General features: G+C 45.2%; 1 protein-coding gene across 1 annotated transcript in view; it reads right to left on the reverse strand.

Moving 5' to 3' along the window:
- The window catches only part of LOC123253629 (zinc finger protein 208-like), a 274,976-nt gene that overhangs the window by 150,879 nt on the left and 102,026 nt on the right, over positions 1 to 22,071 (reverse strand). The window contains exon 5 of the mRNA XM_044682794.1: positions 3,756 to 3,779. Coding sequence (XP_044538729.1) covers positions 3,756 to 3,779 — 24 coding nt within the window. The remainder of the gene's footprint in view (positions 1 to 3,755; positions 3,780 to 22,071) is intronic.

Genomic DNA, 22,071 nt, shown 5'->3' on the forward strand with positions numbered 1-22,071 from the left:
TTCTCCCCTCGTTATGTAACAAGGATGCCAGTTTTCCTAGGGAAGCCTACCCATCTTTCAAGGCCTAGCTCAATAGCCACCTCTTCCAGGAAGTCATATTTTATTCCCTTCCATTCAGTAGGGAAAGAGGAAGTGGGACGAGAGAAGGAAATAAGCATTCATATAGCTCATTTTCATTCACTTCCATAGTAGTAAGGCTTCTTTCCCTCAAGTGAACTCAACCACAGCCTTCAAGACTTTTCTTCTACTCCTGTTACATCTTGTCCATCTTGTGTTCTAATTATTTATGTACATATCTCATATCCTTTAACACAGTAATCTCTCTGAGGGAAAGGAACCCTGGGGTTCTTTTCTCTTTTTTTCTCCCCAAAGCTTTGCAGAGAGCAGGAGCTTAGTTAATTCCTCACTCATGCATTTAAGTTTGAATCCTAGAACTCAAGGGAAGGAAGGAAGGGAAGGGAGGAGGAAGGAAGGGAGAAGGAGAATAGGGACAAGGAGGAAGGTCATAGGGAGCAAAGCAGAAAAGGAGTCATGACAAGAACGTGCCTAGGGAGGAGGGCAAGGGCTAGTACCAATGACCCAGAGTCAACTAACTAGGCCAGGGACATATTCCTTACCCACACCTCCTGCCTTGCTCTCTCCTGGCTGGCCAGCCTTCCTCCTGGTGCCCTTGGCTACAGCAGGGATCCACTACTACTGATTTCATTGCTTCCATCACAAGCATGCCTAAAGTCAGAGCAAGGAGCCCCAGCCCTTAAAGTGGCACTACAGAGGGGCATGGAATAGGAGATGAACAAGTAGAGACTGCTGCCATGGCAGGGCTCAGCAACTATGAAGCTTTAGAGTAAAAAGGTAATTCTTAGCCAGGGGATAGGAAGAAATGTCTCCTTCCTTGGCCTTCATCCTGCCAAACTGGGCAGACTCTGGGAGCTGATGTCACCTGCCTTGGGAGGGCAACCCTTGCTAGTAGTCTAAGCTAATGGAGAGGCAGTTAAGTGGTTCCATAGGGCACAGAGCACTGGGCCTGGAGTCAAGAAGACTTGAGTTCAAATCCAGTTTCAGATGATTATTAGCTGTTTGGCCCTGAGCAAGTCATTTAAGAAACTGTTTGCCTCAGTTTTCCCATTTATAAAATGGGGATAATAATAGTGCCTAGCTCCTAGGACTCTACAAATCATGGCCCAGGTCACACAATCATGGCTTAGGTCACAAAGACACAAAGAATATCCTTCCTTTTTGCTCCAGAATGGCAGATGAGAATACTGCCTACATGGAGAAACAATGATACCCCAAAACTCTAAAAGGTTTGCCTAAATGCCTTAGGATTCTTTGAGCTTCAAAAGGGCTGATTATTCTGGCCACTAAGGCCACCCCCCTGAAACATGTATGTTTCATCCTCCCTCCTGGAGATTCCATAGGGCCAAGACCCAAGCCTGCTCCCCACAGGAAAAACTCATGCCTGTCTTGGCTGGTGCCAGGCCAATCAGAGGTGCTAATAAGCTGAACTAAGAGCAGCCATATTCCTGGCAGTTATGCTGCAAGGGACAAAAAAAGAGACTTCTATCTTCTAGTTTGGCTTCTCCTGGGATGAGAAGATGTGGGGTAGCCCTGTGTGTGTGGCTGGGCTTGTGGATGCTAGGGAGATATGCTAAAGCAGTGATGGCAAACCTATGGCACACATGCCAAAAAAGGGTACACAGAGCCCTCTCTGTGGGCACGCCTGCCATAGCCCACCAGAGTTTGTTACTAGAAAGTCAGAGGGACTTGGGGCAGAGCTGTTCCCCTCCCCCTCTCCATGTGCCCGAGGATATTTTTCTCATCACCTGCCCCTCTGCCCAGCAGCCCAATGGGAGCACTTCCTCCCTCCCCTTTCTGGGATAAGGGGGTGGTGTTGGGGAGGGGTGAGATGGGGGAGGAGCATGGGGCTCAGCACTGGGTCTTTGGGGGTGTGTGGCACTCAGTCTCTGGGGGGGGCAGGCATGGTACTCAGCCTGGTGGGGCGGTGAGGTGGAGGTGGGGCCTGGCACTCTGCCTCTAAAAGGTTTGTCGTTACTGTGCTAGTGTGTACTCCTACATTCTTGTGAACACTGACACTGTGAGACTCTCACAATATTTGAATGGCCTGTTGTTTGGGGTTGGGGGTTGATGGAATGGGGCAGGACCAGTTTTTCTGTCAAAGATCAGTAAGAATGACTCCTCCTTAAGGCTTAGAGTTCCTCTAGATTAGTGATGGCAAATCTTTTAGAGACAGTGTCGGGTCCCTCCCCCATACTGAGTGCTGGGCATGCCCTGCCATATCCCCCTTTACCCAACACAGGGGAGGGAGAAAGTACTCCATTGGGCTACTGGGCAGAGGGGTGAGTGAAGTGAGGAATATCTTCAGTGAGTGTAGAGAAGGGGAGGAGAGTGGCCTGAGCTCTCTGTTCCCCTCCAGCTCTGCTACCTATGAGCTGCCCACCTTACCCGCTGTGCATTCCCATTGGGCTGCTGGGCAGAGGGGCGAGGGATGTGAAAAAATGTTGTCATGTCAGGCTGGTGGAGAGGCGGAGGAGCAGCTTTGCCCAAGTCCCTCTGCCTTTCTAGTGATGAACTCTGTGGGGAAAGGGGTGGCCACGTGCCCACAGAAAGTACTCTGCATGCCATCTTTGGTACCTGTGTTGCCATAGGTTTGTCATCACTGCTCTAGCTTCGTTCCTTAATGTCATAATTTGACTTACTGGTGTCAGAACTCAAGCAGGTTCAAAAGATAGAAAGAATGCTGAACCTAATGGAACCTGGGTGGTATTGGCCAACGCTCTTTAAGGCATCTGTCAAATGAGGGTCTGGGGCTCAAGGATAACCTTAGAGGTCTTTTCCTGTTTCAGATCCTATGGTCTGTTTTAAATTGTAAGTTACTGGAGTCTGAGTTGGCTTGGTTCTTTGTCCTTCTTGGGGACAAAGGGCAAGGATTGTGAGCTGTCTGTCTGCTAGAGATTAATCAGCAGAAATCTTGGGCTGTTTCTAACTGTACTGTCCTCATTCCTTCTAAGTTTGACTTAGTCTGGGTTTCTGGCATTTGTAACCTGTCCACATACAGAAAGAATATGCCAAACTCTGTCATGGACAGCTGGAAGGGATCTTAGGGGCCCTCTAGTCCAATTTGTTCCCTAAACAAGAATCCCCTCCTATTACATCCCTGGGGATGGGAAACTCATGACCTCCAGGGACAGATCATTCCACTTTTTCCTGACCTCACATCTAGATTTATATCCCTCTTAGTAACTGTTGCTCATTGCTTCTTCTTGTGCCCTTTGAGGGATAGTGTGGTATGTATGCCATTCCAGTGGAACAAGTAGTGGATTTGGCTGCTTCAAATCCCAATTCTGCCACTTAGTGGATTGGGTCATCCTTGAGGGTAGGGCCAATTTTTATAGCCTTTCTTTGTGTCTGTAGAGGTCAGAACAGTGCTTGGCATGTTGTAGGAGCTTAGGAAATGCTTGCTGACTTCATGTGTAACCTTGGGCAAATCATTACACCCTTTGGGGGATAGTTTTCCTCAACTATAAAATCAGGGGCTAGGACTAGAAGACCTCTGTGGTTGTGTCCAGGCTTAAGTTATCAGTATGCCCATGGGGGGTTAGATTGGCTTTTCTTAGTGCAGTCACAGCCCCCAACAGCCCTTGGACCCAAATATCCTACTGATTTCTCTCTTCTCTACCAGTTTCCATCCTTGCTGCATTCCAGCTCCTTGGTAAAGGGGGGGAAAGGGGCACAACTGTGCACCACATTCTTATGACCATCTATCTTGCTGTGCTTACTCCCCCAACCCACATCAAGGAGCTCACTTTTATTGTATTCCTTCTTCCTGAAATGCTTCTTATATTCCTCCCTCTATCAACTTAGTAGGGACCCTTCCTTGCCCACTTCTCAGGCCCTGCATCTGAGACCCTCTGTTCAGAGCCCTGGCAAGCAAGAAGAGCTCAGGTCTATCTGTGCACATTTCTTTGTTCAGGTCTTTGTCAGTCCTTTCTGGGCTTGCGCACTGGCAGGTTTCTATGGCAATAAAAAGCAGTAGGAAGTCACTTAGAAGGAAGGAAGAAATGACTATGACCAACATACTCTTGCTGGTTTGTCCTATTTAAACATTTCCCTTGGTTTCTATGCCAATTATCCTTTGCACTTGGCCAAGCGAATAAAGAGAAATAATTGAAGTAAGAATAGTCTTGGACTGAGTCTCAAGCCCTGACTTTAAGAACCTAGTCCTGATCCTCCTGGCTGTGTGACCTTGGGCAATCACTCCCTCTCCAAAAAATCACTGAAGGACATATTGCCGCCATAGTCAAATCTCAAACTTCCTCTTTGTCACTTCCTCCTGTTGCTCATGGGGTCTAGGAGGACAGTTCTAGCCCCAATACTCAGAAATGGTCTGACCAGTACAAAGTGAAAAGAGATTAGCATCTTTCTAAGTGGCACAGTGGATAGAACATACTGGTCCTGGAGTTAAGAAGACTCATCTTCAATTCAAATCTGGCCCCAGATGCTTCTTAGATGTGTGACCCTGGGCAAGTCACTTTACCGTGTTTGCCTCAGTTTCCTCATCTGCAAAATGAGCTGGAGAATGAAAAAACAAACCATTCCAGTATTTTTGCCAAGAAAACCCTAAATGAGATCATAAAGAATTAGGCATAACTGAAAAATGAATGAATAACGATAACAGAGTCCTGACTAGTAGGCCTCTTTTTCATGCAGCCCATGACTGAATCAGTTTCCTTTTCTGTCATTATTAACTCACAAAATCTGTGGTGAGCCTACTAACATCCCTCCATTATAAGCAGGACTGGACCACAGGTTCCCATATAAATTGTCTTGTGGCCTAGCTATAACTATACCTAACCAAGCCTTTTCTCTGAGCCCCAGGACATTTTGTAGGTAAATAGTTACTGAATTTGCCAAGTATAAGAGCCAGCTTTGAAAAGAACATTGCTTCGTCTCTAACAGTCATTCAGAGGCCACAATCCAACTACTCCATGAAGCCAGGCCAGCTTACTGATAACCTCTGTCTTGGCCACAAACCCACACTACAAAAGGATGTACCAGCCTGGTAGTCCTATTAGCCCATTTGGCTACAAGGACTAGCCCATTATCAGGCCACAGAAAGATGGCCTTCCATTGCTGTTTGTCTAACTGGTAGATTAGTAGTAGTAGTAATAGTAATATTATTACTATTATTTTAAAATTTAAGCCCTTACCTTAAATCTTAATATCAATTCTAAGACAGAAAAGTTGAAAGGACTAGGCAATCAAGGTTAGTGACTTGCCCTGGGTCACACAGCTAGGACGTGTCTGAAGCCAGATTTGAATCCAGGTCCTCCCAACTCCAGGCCTGGCACTCTATACACTGTGCTACCTAGCTTCCCTATAGAAGCAATGGCTGGCCTTTTGGGTAGAAGGCCAAGAAACCAATCTCATCAGCTTGGGGAACATTGGTTACTTTAAGGTCAGATGCTCATCCCAGAGGCAGTTATTGGAGAAAAGGGATTTAGGGACATCTGCCCCAGGCTTAGTTCCCTGAGTTAGAGACTTTCATAGCCCTTAACCTTGGCCTGCCTAAATAGGCTTCAGGATAAAAGACTATATGCTGGCCTATGATGGCGAATTTCTCATCTGATTGGCCCTGGAATTGAAGTCAGACTTGGCTGGCGAGGGAGTAGGGAAGGCCCTGGATTCAGATTCAGATCATCTGGGTGCAATTGTATGCCCCTGAGGACTTGTGGCTGGCCATTTAATTTCTTCAGGCTTCAGCTCCCTGCTCTGTCCAATGAGGGGGTTGGGCTAGATGGCTTCTGAGAGGTTCTTTCTAGCCTCTAATTTATGAGTCTGGGATTTAGGAGAGGCCAATGGCTTTGGACCTATTTATTGTATTCATGGGAAAATATTCTGAATGAATTATGGAGGGGCGAAGGGAGAGAGAGACAGAGACAGAGAGAGAAAGAGACACACAGAGAGAGACAGAGACAGACAGAGACAGAGAAAGAGAGAACTATCTTTTCACAGATATTCATTCTTAGCAGCATTATTTGTTATTAGAAAAAGCCTGCAAGCAACAGAAATATCAAACAGGACAATGGACAGTTAGAGAAACTAGTGTACATTCATGCCATGGAATGCTCTGATGCCATTAAGATTGATGGGGGTAGGTGGAATAACAAGGAAATGTGGGTCAAGGCAGACCCACAAAGAGCCAGGCCCCACTGGCTATGACCCTAGTAGGGAAAAAACCAACCAGAATTCATGAACAAAGATACCATGCTAGTGGGGACAGAGAGGGACAAAAAGGGTACAAGTCTACTAATATTATTATTGTTGTTGTTAATATGAATGGCCCCTTGTGTGGTTTCTGAAAGGAGACGATGGAGTCAGAAAGATCTGTGGCCAAATCTTGCCTCTGGCATATCCTGGCAGTGGGATCATGAACAAATTGCTGATGCTCCTGGGGCCTCAGTTTCCTCATCTGTAAAAGAGAGAGCTGAACTTGGTGACTAGGTGGGGTCCTTTCCAGAACCAAGTCTAGGGTGCCTCTAGGATGCCTCCACTGGGTCAGATTAATAACAGGGCTATAATTTAGACTGTCAGTGAGCTCTCTGGAGCAGTCGGGAGAGGCTCAAGAGATGTGATGCTGAAGTGCATATGGGCAGTGAGTTTTCCTATTGCCATGAAATCATAGACCTGGACAAAAGTATTCTTACTACTACCATTAATAACCATAACAAGTTGCTCTTCCTAAAGTGTTTTAAGTTTGATAAATGCTTTACATATATCACAGCTGAGGCCTACATATTAGGGTAGGTGCGATAGCTTTATTTTGTCCATTTGATAAATGAGGAAATTGAGGTCCAAAGAGGTTTGAGCAACATTTTACAGACTGAAATGAATTGAGATGAGTTACCAAGCAAGTTTAGTGAGTTGCATTGATGTTCAATATTAAATATCATCTTGTCTAAAAAGGGAGGGGTAGCCATTTCGAGAGGGCATATTAGGGTTCCTTGACACAGGGAAGTAAGTTAGTGTGGAGCCAAAGGCCCTGATTGTTTTTGATCTGGCCCATGCTGTGATTATGAAATGAGATCTGACCTCTGGCCAGATCTCAGCTTTAAGACTAGAAGGGCATAAAAGAGGCCAAATGAATCCAAGTTCCTCATTTGACAGATGATGAGGAAAATGAGGCCCAGAGAAGAAAGATACTTGCCTAAGGTCACACACACAGGGAACTAGCTGGACTTGATTGTTAATGTACTTCCCATGATACCTTTTTGCCTACCAGCAGTAACAATGTGGCCTCCCCCATGTTCATGGCTCCATGTTGGCTAGTAGGGAAGAGGGGTAAGGCAAACAGCAGAATTGGGGGATACTAGCCTCTACACTTAGCTGAGGGTGCATTTCACTCCCTAGCTCTATGTGCTTGGCCTCAGTCATATTTGATGCTCATCCATGAAATGGTTCCCTGGCAAGCTCCAGGTTTGGAGTCAGAAGGCCTAGGCTCAAATCTTGGCTCTGTTCTATTTGTGTGACCTTAGACAAAGCACTTCCCCTCTCTAGGCCTTCATGACCAATTCTCTGAGACAGGGAAGCTGGGCTAGATACAGATCCCCCCTTCCCAGATGTGTCTAGCCACTGAGGATCACTTTCCTGTTCCACTGCTATGGGCCTATGTCAGGAGCCAAGAGCATCAGTAGGATTAAGGTCTAGGAATCTATTTACTGCCAGACAGGCTTATCTAGGCAGGTATGGTATGGAGTGGGGTGGGGTGGGGTGGGGTAGATCCACAGATGACTCTGCAGTGAAAGGATCCTCCTCACTCAGCCTGGAATATTGAAGGGCCCTATGTGCTGTGGAAGCAGAACTCTGATGAGCAAAGGAGGCAGATAGAAGAATAGTAGCAGCTTGCACCTTCACTACACCTTAAGGTTTGCAAAGCACTTTACCTGTTATCTCGTTTGATCTTCACAAAAACCCTGGGAAGTAGATGAATGCTATCAATACCCCCATTCTAGGGGCAGCTGGGTAGCTCAGTGGATTGAGAGCCAGACCTAGAGATGGGAGGCCCTGGTTTCAAATCTGGCCTCAGACACTTCCCAGCTGTGTGACCCTGGGCAAGTCACTTGACCCCCATTGCCCACCCTTACCACTCTTCCACCTATGAGTCAATACACAGTATTGACGGAAGGTAAGGGTTTAAAAAAATATACCCCCATTCTACAGTTGAGCAAACTAAGGCAGACAGATGGGTTAAGTGACTTGCCCAGTACCATAATGAGTATCTGAACTCAAGTCCAGTGCTGTAAACCTTATGCCATCTAGCTACTCTCAGTTCTGAGGTGTCAGAACCCTCCCTTCCCCACCCCACCTTCAGCAGAGGGTCTGGCTCTCCAAGGCCTAGGGCAGCTGTCACCTGGGGCTCTTAAAGAATCCTCTCTCTAGGACTTATGGAGAAGAACATTATCCACATTCAGAGGAAGAACTACAGGAGTGGAAACACAGAAGAAAAACAACTGCTTGAACACATGGATTGAGGCGGACATGATTGGGGATTAGACTCGAAACTACCACACCAATGCAATGATCAATAATATGGAAATAGGTCTTGATCAGTGAAACACATAAAAACCAGTGGAAATGTTTGTCAGCTATGGGGAGGGGGGGAGGAGGGGAGAGTAAGATCATGAACCATGGAAAATTTTTCTAAAGAAATTAAATAAATAATTAAAAAAAAAAGAATCCTCTCTCTAGAACCTTTCCCCCAAACTAAAGCTAGGTGTGTGTTCTTTCTCTTAGAAAGAGATACCCAGTCCCCCTGCTCTAGCTTAGTCCTCTGGGTATCAAGGAGCAGACATGAGCTGGAAAGCCAGATATTGGCACCCTCTGACATTAGCTTCCTCAGGTTCTTTGTTGGTGAAACCAGGGAGCTGGATTTTCAAGTCTGGTCTCTAATTGCTCAGAGGTGATAAAGAGCTACTTTATCAGTGCTATTTAATAACAATATAAAACATTTATTTATTGTTTCCCTTTCAATACTATATCCTTTATTTCATGCATTTAAAAACATTCATCTAAGATAATAGCTAATACTTGTATAGTGCCTACTATGTGCCAGACACTGTGCTAAGTATTTTATAATTATCACCTCATTTGGTCCTCATGATAACCCTTGGAGGTAGGGTGTTATTATGATCCCCACTTTACAGATGAGGAAACTGAGGCAGAAGTTAAGTCACCTGGCTGGTGTCTGAGGCTAGATATGAACTCATGTTCTCTTGACTCCAAGCCTAGTGCTCTATATTTATGAAGTAAATATATTTTGGCATATTCCCTTGCTTTGAGATAACTCGTTATGGTACACTTTCTCCTCCTACCTCTCTGAAATGGGCCTCTTGCCCCAATTCTTCCCAATTCACTTTCCTTTGGCCTAGGATTTTCATATAGCTCAGTTGATCTGTGGACATTTGGAACCCAAGACTCCAGCACACTTCCCCTTGGGTGTTAGGAAGGTCTCATGAGTACCTCCTAGGTGGGCACTGAAGGACTAGAGCAGTGGTTCCCAAACTTTTTTGGCCTACCACCCCCTTTCCAGAAAAAATATTACTTAGCCCCCTGGAAATTAATTTTTAAAAATTTTAATAGCAATTAATAGGAAAGATAAATGCATGTGTGGCCATCACCGCCTCCTTGGATCGCTACAGCACCCACTTTGGGAATCACTGGACTAGATAAAACTGGAGGACTAGTGTCAGAGAACAGAAATCTCTGGAACTTCAGTTCCACTGAGAATGACCAATTTCAGGGAAAAGGAGTAGAAGGTGTCTAATGTAAGCTCTGTGAGGGCAAGGCCTGGCACCTAACACAGTGCCTGGTACATTGTAGGCACTTAATCAATGCTTAGTCACTAACTGCAAATTTTATGGGGACAGGAAACATACCTTATTAAAATTTGTATTTCTTTTAAGCCTAGTATACAGTAGGTACTCAATAAATGCTTTTCATGGATTGAAGGACAATGAGATGGTCCATCATAAGGAAGTTCCAGAGACCATCCTCCACCTTGGGGTCACACAGGGAAAATGGAGAGCAGCACTTGACTGCTGCTATTTTTCTTTGGGAGATGTTTAATGGCCAGTCTGTTTAGTATGTATGTTGCTGCCAGTTCCCCATGACTAGCTCCTCACCCCATTAAGAACTTTCCCTAGAGAACCATATTTGAATGTCTGTTATTTTCACCCTGGAGAGGTTGGCGCCTGTGCTTGACAAGAATACGTCTCATTCTCCTTGACATCTGTCTAAAAGCTCTAGCGTCCAAAATTGAGCTGGGAAAGGGAAATCCCATGGATAGCAAAATAGTTGAGGGAGGAAGATGAGTTAATGACATTTAAAAATGGCATTTGGGAGCTAGAAGGGAACTCAGAGTAATCTTGATGTGGGGAAGTCACTATGGCCTTTGGACCCCAAAGTTTCTAGCCCTAGTATGAGCTAGTGGAAATACAGAAACCGAGGAAAACAATTCTGGGGCTTTGTGACTTGTTCAAGGTCACTCAGCTAATCAGTGGCTGAACTGGGAACATGGTCCAAGGCTCCTAGTGGTCTTGGGAAAGTTGACTTCTCCACTCAGACCAGCTGCCATGAAAGTGCCCCCATCTCAATTACATTTGACTAATAGGCTATCTAGTAAATGCTTACTATGTACCATACACTGTGTAACCAAAAACAAGAAACATCTTCTTCTCTTGAGGAGTTCATATTCTGCTGGAGGATGTAATATGTAGATGGGTAAGACAAAATGATTTCAGGAGTTAGAGTGCTGAACTCAGGGTTGGAGGGAAATAGCAGGAAAGGTTTGGAGTCAGACATGCATGCCATGCCAAGTCTGGCAATGGCTCCTAGGGTGGGTTTGGCTGAGATGTAGAAAAATGAAGGCAAGGGCTGTGTGTATGTATGTGTGTGTGCATGCGCTCACGCTTGCGCAGGGGTGTGGGATGGGGTGTGTGTGTGTTAGGAGCACAGGATCCCAGGCTTTGCATGCTCCTCCCCACATCCTTATCTGGGGCCTCCAACATTAGGGCTCACAGAGAACAGCTAGTCAGAAAAATCCCAGGCTTCGGAGCTGGAAAGCACATTAACTCTCATTTTACAGATGAACAAACTGAGGCCCAAGGTTTCACAGGTGGCAAGGAAGAGAGACAGGATTCAAATGCAGGTCTTCTGGCTCCCAACCCAGATTCATCTTGGATCTGCATAAAGAGGCTTTAGAAGACACTTAGTCTAATCTTTACCTGAATAGGGTCACCCTAGAATCCTTCCCTTGAACCACTACAGAGAATATGTACCACACCATGCCTTTGTCTAGACCAGTGATTCCCAAAGTGGGCACCACCGCCCCCTGGTGGGTGCTGCAGCGATCCAGGAAGCGGTGATGGCCACACATGCATTTATCTTTCCTATTAATTGCTATTAAAATTTAAAAAAAATTAATTTCCAGGGGGCTAAGTAATATTTTTTCTGGAAAGGGGGCGGGAGGCCAAAAAAGTTTGGGAACCACTGGTATAGAGTGTTCCCCAGGCCTAGAACATACTTCTTTCCTTGTCTCATCCCCTGCAGGATCCCTGGCTTTGTTCAGGTACCACCTCATCAGAGGGGCCATTTCTGAATCTCCCTCCAGTGATTAGCATCACCTCTCTCCCCTTCATTTGCTCTGTATGTGATGGCTACAGCCCTGGACTTGGGAGTCAGCAGGCTAGGGAAAGGAGGGATTGAAACCTCAAGGAATCGGTGTCCAGCTCTCCTGAGACTACATGAGAAGGTGGGCAGGGAGGTAGCAGAGAGTTTGTAGTGGGGTGGGCCTTGAAGGCCATTTCTTCCACTAAAGAGCTTTATGACTTCAGGCAAGTCGCTGCACTTTCCTGGGCCTCAGATAGCTTATCTGTAAAATGGGTGGGTGGGCAGCAAGAAAGGCAATCTATGAAGGTCCTTCCAGCTCTGAATCCACAAGCCTTGAAGGTTTGTTAAACCTAAAAGCATTAAATAAATGGCAACTATTCTGATCTTGGGCTGGTGAGGCAGGGGCATTGCTGATACTTTTCCAAGGTAAGAAGGAGAAGGGAGAAGGGACAGGAAGGCCTTTCCATGTGGCCCAGAGTCAAGTTTCTTGCTGCCATCTTCCCACTGCCAAGGTAGGGATAGGAAGGATGTTCCTTGGAGGCTGGGCTGGATGCTACTATCTGGGCAGTCACCCCAACCCCCTCCCCCAACCCATAGAACTAGGGCAAAAGCACCCAGGGGATGCCTATCTCTGAACCATACCATGGAGGCTGGATGCCCATCCATGCACAACCCCAGACCCATTAGTCTATGTAACTTGGGTGTGAATTTTAGAAGTCATGGAGTTGGAAGTATACTTCTAGGCCATCATCTTATTCCAGCCCTACATCTTTTGATAGGTAGGGGAAACCAAGGCTCAGAGAGAAGGGCCTTGTTCAAAATCACACTGACTGAATTGCTAGCTGAACCTCTTGACTCACAGGCCTTTCCGTATCCTATCATGAAGTTTCCCAGGGTTGGAGGCTGAGGGGAATTACAACTTTACAGATAGAAGGAGAGGGGATGAGGAAAAGTAGGAGGGGCTTAGCATAATAATAAAAATGATAATAACTTTTATATGCTGCTTTTAGGTTTGCAAAATACCTACTGTATTGATTCTTATAAGAACCTAGGGAGATGAGTGATATATTAGTCCCACTTAACAGATATAGAAACTGAGGCTCAAAGAGTTTAAGTGACATATCTAGGGTCACACAGCTTATAAGACTCTGAGGTAGGATTTGAACTCAGGCCTTCTTGACTCCAGGCCAGTACTCTATCCTCTCAATCACCTGACTGGATAGTTCCCCCCATTCCAACCCTCCCACCCCTCATCCCTAAGGCAGAGGCCCAGAAAAGTTCATTGATTTGCTCAAAGTTGCACAGGTATCAAAAGTGGAAAAGACAGAATTTGAATTCAGGTCATCTGATTCCAACTGCAACATCTTTCCCACTATTTCCCACAATTGCTATAATACGCTATGGAAGCTGCTTCCTTCTTAAGGCTCCCATAAAGTTAAAGCTGAACTAGACCCGGGAAATCATTTGGTTCAGTCCCCTAGCTTTTCCAGACGGGGAAGCTGAGGCCCAAAGACATGAAGAGATTTACTCAGCATCACACAGCAAATGAGTAGAATAGCAGAGACTAGAGCCCAGGTCTCCTAGCTCTTACCTTCCCACTAGCCCACCCTCTCCCAGGGGCTGGATGCTATGCCAGTCTTACCTGCTGGGGTACAGAGTCCTGACTGCCACTTGGAAGATGAAAGAGTCTTCTGAGTTCTACTTGTGTCCTCCAAAAAGAGAGTTAGGTTAGGAATGGGCCTCTCGGGTCAGCTGGGATAGTTTCTTGCCTGAACAGAGAGAGACACTTAGAAGAGCGGAACTGTCTGGGAGTGGAAGGCTGGGTGTGTTGTGCCCTTCAGGGGAACAAACAGGTTTCTCTTCACACAGACAGACCGACACAGACACACAGATACACACACACACACACACACACACACACACACACACACACACACACACACACCCTGCTTGCTCTACTGCCCTCCCTCTGGCCCCAGTCACCTCCTTTCCGTGGCCCCCATCCTCCTTTCTCTTCTCTCCAGGAGGAGGAGGGATTTACTCCCTCATCATTCCCCAAGCAGGGGGCAGCAGCTTGCCAGTCTCTCTCAGAGCTCCCCTGGCTGCTGATCATAGCCTCAGACACCTGTATGAAAAGTAAACCTTTCTGGGCCAGATCCCTTTTCTGCTCACCTATCACTTGGGGTGGCAGAGTAGACCCTGTGTACTAGGGCTTGGACCCCGTTCCCCCAAGGGAATAAAACCTAGTTAGGGCCAGGAGCTTCAAGAGTAGGCCAGGAAGGCAGAGGTATGCCCCCTTCCCTCAGTGAGACCATTTAACTTTTCTCACATTGTGACTAAGACTTTCACGGGTACTTTTCTAAGCCTGCCCCAGCTGAACACTGTTGTTAGTGGGCCCATTTTATAGATGGAGCAAGCACTTAGGTCCAGGGCAGAGGGCCAATATAAAAGTCCTTTCTGGTGGAGAAAGAGACATTTCCTTTCCTCTTGAGGTGGAGGGTGTCCCTTCCCTCTCTGCCAGCGGGTGGCTAGAAAGGCAACTGGATCCTACTAAGTAGCAGTGAAGGGAAATGACCTTGCTCAAAGGCACATAGGACCTAAATAGTAGTTCTGGGATTAAACTCTCCTGCTCTGACTTCAGACCCAGAGCTCTGCATCAAAGGAGTTTGGGGCCCCTAAATGCTAGCGAATGATCTTGTGAAATTTTAAAGTCCTTTCCAGCTCTGAGTCTACAAGGGATGGATCCAATGGCAGGGCATGGGGGATAGACTATGAGCCAGCCTTGAAGTCAGGAAAACCTGGGCACAAGACCTGCCTCTGGCACATGGTGGTTAGGTGACTGGGCAAGTCCCTGCCACCTCTTGGTGTCCTAGGCTCTAACTCTCTAAGACTAGAAGTTGGAGGACAGTTGATGATATGCATGGGGAAAGGAAGCTCCCTGGATCACTGAAATCACAGGGCTGGTCTTCGGCAGTAACATGAAAGGGTTGGACCAGAAGAGAGATGGCAAACTCTCCACCCCAGACTGCTCAGGGCCTTCAGGGATCTGTTTCTATATGAGTTTGACACCACTGGACCAGATGGTCTCTGAGGGCCCTTTTAGATCTAGGATACCCTCCCTTCCCTACCCCCAATACCCATGATTCTATAATTATGTGGGGGGTTAGGAGATGGCAGCTGATAATTTCTGTTGACCAACTAGGGTACCTGCAAAGTGGGGCATTATGTGTACACATTCGCTTCCAAGTTCCTTCCCTCAACCCTTTCTCAAACTTGGGTCCAGGCACCCCAAATTACTTCCCAGAGAATATCATCAGGCTGGCTGGGGACCCTGACTCTTGGGGACAGTTTCCTTAACCCTTTGTAGGATGAACCTCCCAGCCAGGTGAGAAAGCTGCTGCCTATTCCCTGCTACAAGGTGAGAATTCTCTTAGAATTCCTAGAACCAAAGTGGCAAACTCCTCTCCTGAGGTTCCAGGGACTCAGGTGGCCTTGCAGCTTCCCCAGCCTCAAGAAGGCCACGAAGTGCAGTAGAACCCTGAATAGAAGGCCCAGAATATCTTGGTTGGAACAAGGGCCCCACTCTGTAAACAAAACTCTCATAGAGGTGATCAATCAACAGGCCTACTACTACAACCAATTATTTAGTGCCTACTAAGGACCACACTGACTGCCCTAGCTGCAAGAGATAAGTAAAATTTTAAGCTGGAGAGACCTTAGAGATCAATCTCCTCATTAGCTGAGATCCCAAGAGAAGAAAGGACTTGTTTAAGATCTGTCCTTTCTGAGGGAGTAAGTGGCAGAGTTGGGATCTGAACCAAAGTCAGTACCCTTTCCACTATGCCATATCCATATTCTGAGGAGTCATTGGCCAGAGTTTCAGTTTCCCTTTCTATAAAAATGAAATGACTTAATAAATAAGTCTTCCAAGTGCACCTTTCACAAAGTTGTGGTAAGGGGCAAATGAAAAAATGTGTGCCAAGAGGCTTACAATGCAAATGTAACAAATCAAAGGAATGCCCTGCCACAACTAGAAGGCCTTCAGACAGTGGTGCAGTGCCTAGTGGTTGGCAAGTAGACAAGTAGGCAAAGTGTGGAGGGGGGTTGCTTTCCAGAATTTTATTTCTTTGCTTTCTATACCAATAAAAACAGAATGGGCCTCACTACCTGGGTTGTTACAAAGCACCACCCCCACCCCCAACCCAATAAGCAATTTCTGATGAAGAGATTATCTCATATGCCAACTGGGAGCTTCCAGAGTTGGGAAGACAGAAGGTGGGTGGGGCTGGAAGTAGTGTTGGGTCTGGTCTTGGTGAATGATGGAGGATGGGGCTGGATGCTCAGTGGTCTGGGCCTGGGATCCACAGTTAGACCTCCAAGTGCTACAGGCAACAACTGGGGGCCAATGTGGGAGAGGTAGATCATGGAGCCCTAGGTGGGCTCTGTGAAGAGAATGGGGAGAGAACAGATTTCAGGACCTCTTCTTCCAAAGCTGGGAGGAGGCACCTCACTTGAGCAACAATCTGACCTTCTCTCATCCCCTTCTGCCAGCTTTCGCTGGCCAGGCCCCAGACTATTACCCTACCTCACCAAGGCACAGCTGGCTTTCAGTATTCTTAAAAGACTCCAAGAGGCATCAAGTATTCAGAGGACAACCCTTCCCCCCAGATGCATAGGACAACTCTTCCCCAAAAGCCAAGCTAAGTGTTTCCAGGGCCAACCTTCAGCCTCTGGCCTCTTTTCCTCTTCTCAGATCACTTGAGGCTCCTCTATTCAGGGCCTCCTTCAGCTAAGTCTTCAGTCTCCCTTTCCATATTAATAGCCAATAGATATAGGCTACTTTAAGGCTTGTACCATATCTTAGCAAGACACTCTACCTTTCTTTGGGAAAGGTCTGGGGACATTAAATTTTCACCATTGCAAATCTGCAATTAAACTTAATAGTTTTAAACAGTTTCCTGGGGCACTTAGAGATTAAGTGACTTGCCCAGTCATATAGCCAGGATTTATTGGAGCCATAACCATAATCCAAGTCTTCTGGACTTCAAGGTTGGCCCTCTATTAGCCACTGTACTTATGGCACCCTGACTGACATTTTAATATGTGTCTGTTTATGTTTAACTCTCTTCTCTCTCTGTCTCTGTCTCTGTCTGTCTTTGACTCTGTCTCTGTCTCTGTCTCTCTCTGTCTCCATTTTTTCCTCTCCCTCCCTAAATCATGGAGTCCTTGAAAGCTGGAGGGTTCCTCATACAGCAGCTAAATGGAGGAATGGCAAACTGCTCTGGGCAATTGCCTGCCTGGGACAGGGTATTGGCCTTCCTGCCCCCTCTAGTGGCCACTCCCAAGCTCCACATGTTTTAGTGAACCCTGGGCTATTGCAGGGAATTAAGGCTAACTCTAATCCCAGCTCTGAACCATCACATGCGAACCAGGTGTAGGACTGGGAGCTGGTAGTACAGAGAACTATCCAGAACAGTAGTTAGAGCACCACACCTGGAGTTAGGAGAGAGTATTCTGAGTTCGAATCCCATTTAGGATACTTAACAGCTGTGGCCATGGGAAAATTAGGTAAAATCAGAGCTAGAAGGAACCCTTGGAGGCCATCTAGTCCAAGTGATGATACCATGATAAGAAGCTCCTCTATAATCAGCCTCAACAAAACTTTGAGAGAGCTTGAAGCTCTCCCTTTTTTGGGGGGTGGGGTGGGGAAAGGAGGGAAGGAATTTTTATTTTTTAACTAATAAGCATTTATTTTCTCCCCTCCCTCTAACTAAAAGAGAAAGGAAAAAAGAAAAACAAAACTCTTATAAAAGAAATATGTATAGTCAAGCAGAATACATTTCTACCCTGCCCAAGTCCAAAAATGTACATTTCAATGGTCATCCTAAATCAGGAGATGGACATTATGCTACACCACTGGTCCTCTGGAGTCATAGTCCCTACATTGATCAGAGTTTGGAAGGATTTAAAATACTTTTGGGATTATACAAACTGTTCTCCTGGTTCTGCACCACTTTGTACTTCCCAAGTTTTTCTAAAATCATCTGCTTCATCACTTTTTAATAGAACAACAGTAATAATAAAAAATAATAGCTAGCATTTATGTGGCATTTTAAGAGCTTTGCAAAGCTCTTTACAAATACTCTCGGTTTATCATCTGGAAAGGTAGTTGTTATTACCCTCATTTTACAGATAAGGAAACTGAGGCAGATTAGTTATTTGCCCAGTCACAGAGCTAGTAGGTGTCTGAGGCTGGATATGAACCCAGTACTTCCTTGCTTAAGTTCTAGTTCTTTATTCATTGGGCTCCTATCTGCTTTTGAATACAATAGTATTCCATTCTGTTCTTTTGCTGTAACTTGTTCAGTCACACTCCCCAATTAATGGGCATCCCCTTAGTTTTCCAGTTCTTTGCCACCACAAAAAGAACTACTATAATTATTTTTTGAGCATATAGATTCTTTTCCTCTTTCCTTCATCCTTTTGGAGTATAAGCCCAGTAAATACATTCCTGGGGCAAAGGGAATGCAGTTTGGTGACTTTTTTATGCATTATTACAGATTGTTTTCCATACAGGAGTTTTCCCACAGCTCTTCCAACATTTTTGTCATGTTACTTTTTTGTTATTCTTTGCCAATCTGATGGGTGAGAAGTGAAATTTGAGTTTTTAACTTATATTTCTGTAATTATTAGGAATTTGAAAATTTTTACCATAAGGAAGGCTATTGATTGATTTCATTGAAAAGTGCCTATTTATATCTTTTGTTCATCATCTGGGGAATGACTTATTTAATAAATGATTTATTAATTTATTCATCATTCTTGTTCTAATACATTTCAATCAATTCCTTATACATCTTGGAAATGGGATATTAACCAGGAAAACTTTCTATCAATATTCCGCCCCCCCCCCAGTTAATTGTATACCTCCTAGTTTTAGCTGTATTTATTTTATTTGTTCAAAACCTTTTTAACTTTATGTAACCAAAACCATCCACTTTATCCTGATTCTACCCATGTTTATTCATGAATTTCCTTTCTTCATAGATCTAAAAGGTAATTTATGTCTTAATCTCTTATTTATGTGACCTTTTATATCTAAGACATGTATCCATTTGGAGTACATCTTTGTATAAACCATGTGATTACTGGTCTATACCTAATTTCTACCAGACTGGTTTCCAGTTTTTGTGTATCTAATCTGTTCCACTAGTCAGCCTCTCTTTTTAAAAAAAAAAAAAACAACAGTATCTTTTAACGTTTCTGGTGAGGGGAAACCCACTACCTTCCTAAGGCAGCTAGCTCACTTTAAACTGTAAGGGATCCAAGAGTTCACCTAATCCAAACCTAAGATTAAGAGATTAAGTGACTTGCCAAAAGTTACACAAGTACTAAGTATCGGAGGCAAAATTTGAAACCAGGTCCTCTGATGGGAGGGAAGAGTAAAACAGAATGGGGCATAGAATGACGGAGCTACAGAGAGCAAGCTCTAGGGACATAGAAAAAAGAGGGCCCACAGGGTGGGGAGATGTGCAGAGAAAAAGGAAGCACAGAACAGAGAGAGGCAGCACACAAAGCGTGAGGAATCGCAGGGAGAAAACATGGACGGGAGGCGAACACAAGGGGGAAAAGGGGATCTGGGAAATGACCTTGTGTGAGGGGGAAGAGGAAAAAAAGATTCTAGGAAAGGCGGGAGCAGGAAAAGAAGATGGCGAGAGGGGCGGGGCTAAACAGAGATTGCAGGAGAGGCAGGGCAAAGAACGTAGTATGGCGGAAGGGATTGAGCATGGTGTGGGAGGTAGTTGGGGGATGCGGCAGTGACGAAGGCTGAGAGGTTAGGCCTGCGGAAGAGACTAAACGCGGAAGCGACTAAACACAAAGCGGAAGGGGCGGGATCAAATGCGAAGAGTCGTGGAAGGGCCTAAATGCGGAACTGTGGTTGCAGAAGGAGAGGGGGGAGGGGCGAGGAGAAGGATGGGGCAAAGGCTGGAACGAGGTTAGGTGGAAGAATACAAAAGACAAGGAGGAGGGGCTAAAAGTAATAGAATATGGGGGAAGGGGCTAAAGAGCAGGATTTGGAGAGACCGAGGAGGGGGCGCGGAGTGCGCGGGAGGGACTGGGAAGGGAGCAAGAGGGGAGGGGCATGGTGACAGTTAACGGTTTTTCTACCAACTCATATAGGGTTGATTAAATAGATACTCAAGTTCCAAAGAGTCTTATTTTCTGGCCATCAGCAGCCAGTAAATAAAAAGTAACACTAAAAATGTATTATTTTTATATATAGATATTTATTTAATAGTTTTATAAGTATTTTCCTCAACAATCCGATCATTCCAAGCTTGCCCAACACCTCCTGGCCCCCTAAGAAGGCATTCCCCACCCCCTTGCTCTTCTTCTACTGACTTTTTCCATTTTCTCCTCCCTCTTCCTCAGGAAAAAACCGGGCAGTCCAAAGCAAGCTAATGGGTCTGCTTTGTCCCAGTCTCTGACATCAGCCAAATCAAGTTAAGCTTCAAAGTCCATTCCTTCCTTGGGCTGCCAGGAAACTCCACCCAACAGCCAAGATGGCCCCATAATGGTTTTAACATCACCCAGCAGGGAGCCAAGGCCTCTATCAAAGGCCTCTTCTACCAGTCTTCCATGGGCAAAGCCTTTGGCTATTGTGTGTCAGAGGAATGATTGGCCATAGAATTGGGCAGACCAGGATACAGAACAAACACCAGAAAATTTGTCCTGACATTCTTGTAGCAATGTACAAATTTACAAAGTACTACTCACATCTCTAATTTCACAGCTCTGAGGGAACAAGACAGGTAACACTGATTACAGGTGAGGAAACTGAGCAGTTTAATAACTAAATGATCCACAGAGGGAGGATTCAAACCATGTCTCTCCTCCCTCTAAGACTATTGCCCTTTCCATTGTTTTACCAAAATAAAATTTAGGATCGTTGATATTTTTTCTGAGGGCCAATGTAGGAAAATAAAAAATGAGCCAAAATTGAATTGAATAGAATTGATCTAGAAATGGGCCTTGATATTTGGGGAGCTTTTGAAAAGCAGACTTCCTCCACATCTCCCAAGGCCGACAACTAAATCTCCAATAAAAAAGCTACCCAACTAAGGGTCCACCAAGGTTAGCCCAAGGTGCAAAAAGAATTGGAAAGTCCACATAAAGAGTTCCTCTCTCTTTGTCGAGAGGAACTCTATAGTATCACTGACCTGAAACAAGAGTCCAACTCCAAGAGAACAGCCGTGGATGGTACCAGTCAAAATAACAGAGACTGGTGGAGGGGCAAGGCCCTCAACACCAGTTATTACCAGGCATGAGAAGGGGGTTGTCAGTGGATCCTCCCCCTTAGGTTCAACATCTACCAATCATATTGTAGCCTGAGGGTTTAGATACAGGGGGCCCAGTGTAGATGGAAAACCTCTTTTTTTTTTGATCAGCCAATCAGAACTGGTTACACGGGAAACTTAGTTTCAACCATGGAGGTTGTGGAGATTAACTAAAGGTTCTTTTTGGCCTAGTAGAAACTTGGTTTCAAATCAGTGGCCTTGTGAAGGTTGACCAATGTTTTTTTTTTTCTGAACAAAAGAAGAGGGCCTTAGAAGTTATCTACTCCAACTCCCTCGCTTTATAGATAAGGACACAGTAACATCACAAACATTAAGAATGTTGGCCAAGGCCATTAAGAGAGAGTTTTTATCTGAGCAGCAGAGCTGGAGTTTTGACCCAGTTTCTCTGACTCTTAAGGCCAGTCAGTTTGCTCTGCAGCATAAGTTGGAATCTCATCAGTTCCCACTTAGAATTAGCTAGTCACTTCAAAAGTCAATTTAGCAAATGGAGGTATAGAAAAATTGGTACTTGAAACCTTCTGGCATGCCTTTGATGTTGTATTTCTGTAGTGCATTAAGGTTGACCCTTCTCTCACTAAGGTTCTTTTCTAGTATATTTCATTGTACAATGGAGGTAAGCTCTAGAAGGCAAGACTAAGACTAGAGACCTAGCATGGCCCTAGTAACAGAGGCTTGGCTTGCTGGCTATTGACCTAGAAAACATCCAAATCAAAGATAATGACTGACATTTCCAGAACAGGTTCATTTTTTTCTTTTCTTTAGAATATTTTTCCATGGTTACATGATTCATGATCCCCTTTCTTCTTCCCCCCCATCCCCAAGTTGACAAGCAGTTCCACTGAGTTATAACTCATATCACCAACAGGTTAATTTCTTTCTTTCTTTCTTTTCTTTCTTTTTTTTTTTTTTTATTAAAACCCTTACCTTCCATCTTGGAGTCAATACTGTGTATTGGGTCCAAGGCAGAAGAGTGGTAAAGGTAGGCAATGGGGGTCAAGTGACTTGCCCAGGGTCACACAGCTGGGAA

This window comes from Gracilinanus agilis, chromosome X, assembly GCF_016433145.1.
Source record: "Gracilinanus agilis isolate LMUSP501 chromosome X, AgileGrace, whole genome shotgun sequence".
Taxonomy (NCBI): Eukaryota; Metazoa; Chordata; class Mammalia; order Didelphimorphia; family Didelphidae; genus Gracilinanus; species Gracilinanus agilis.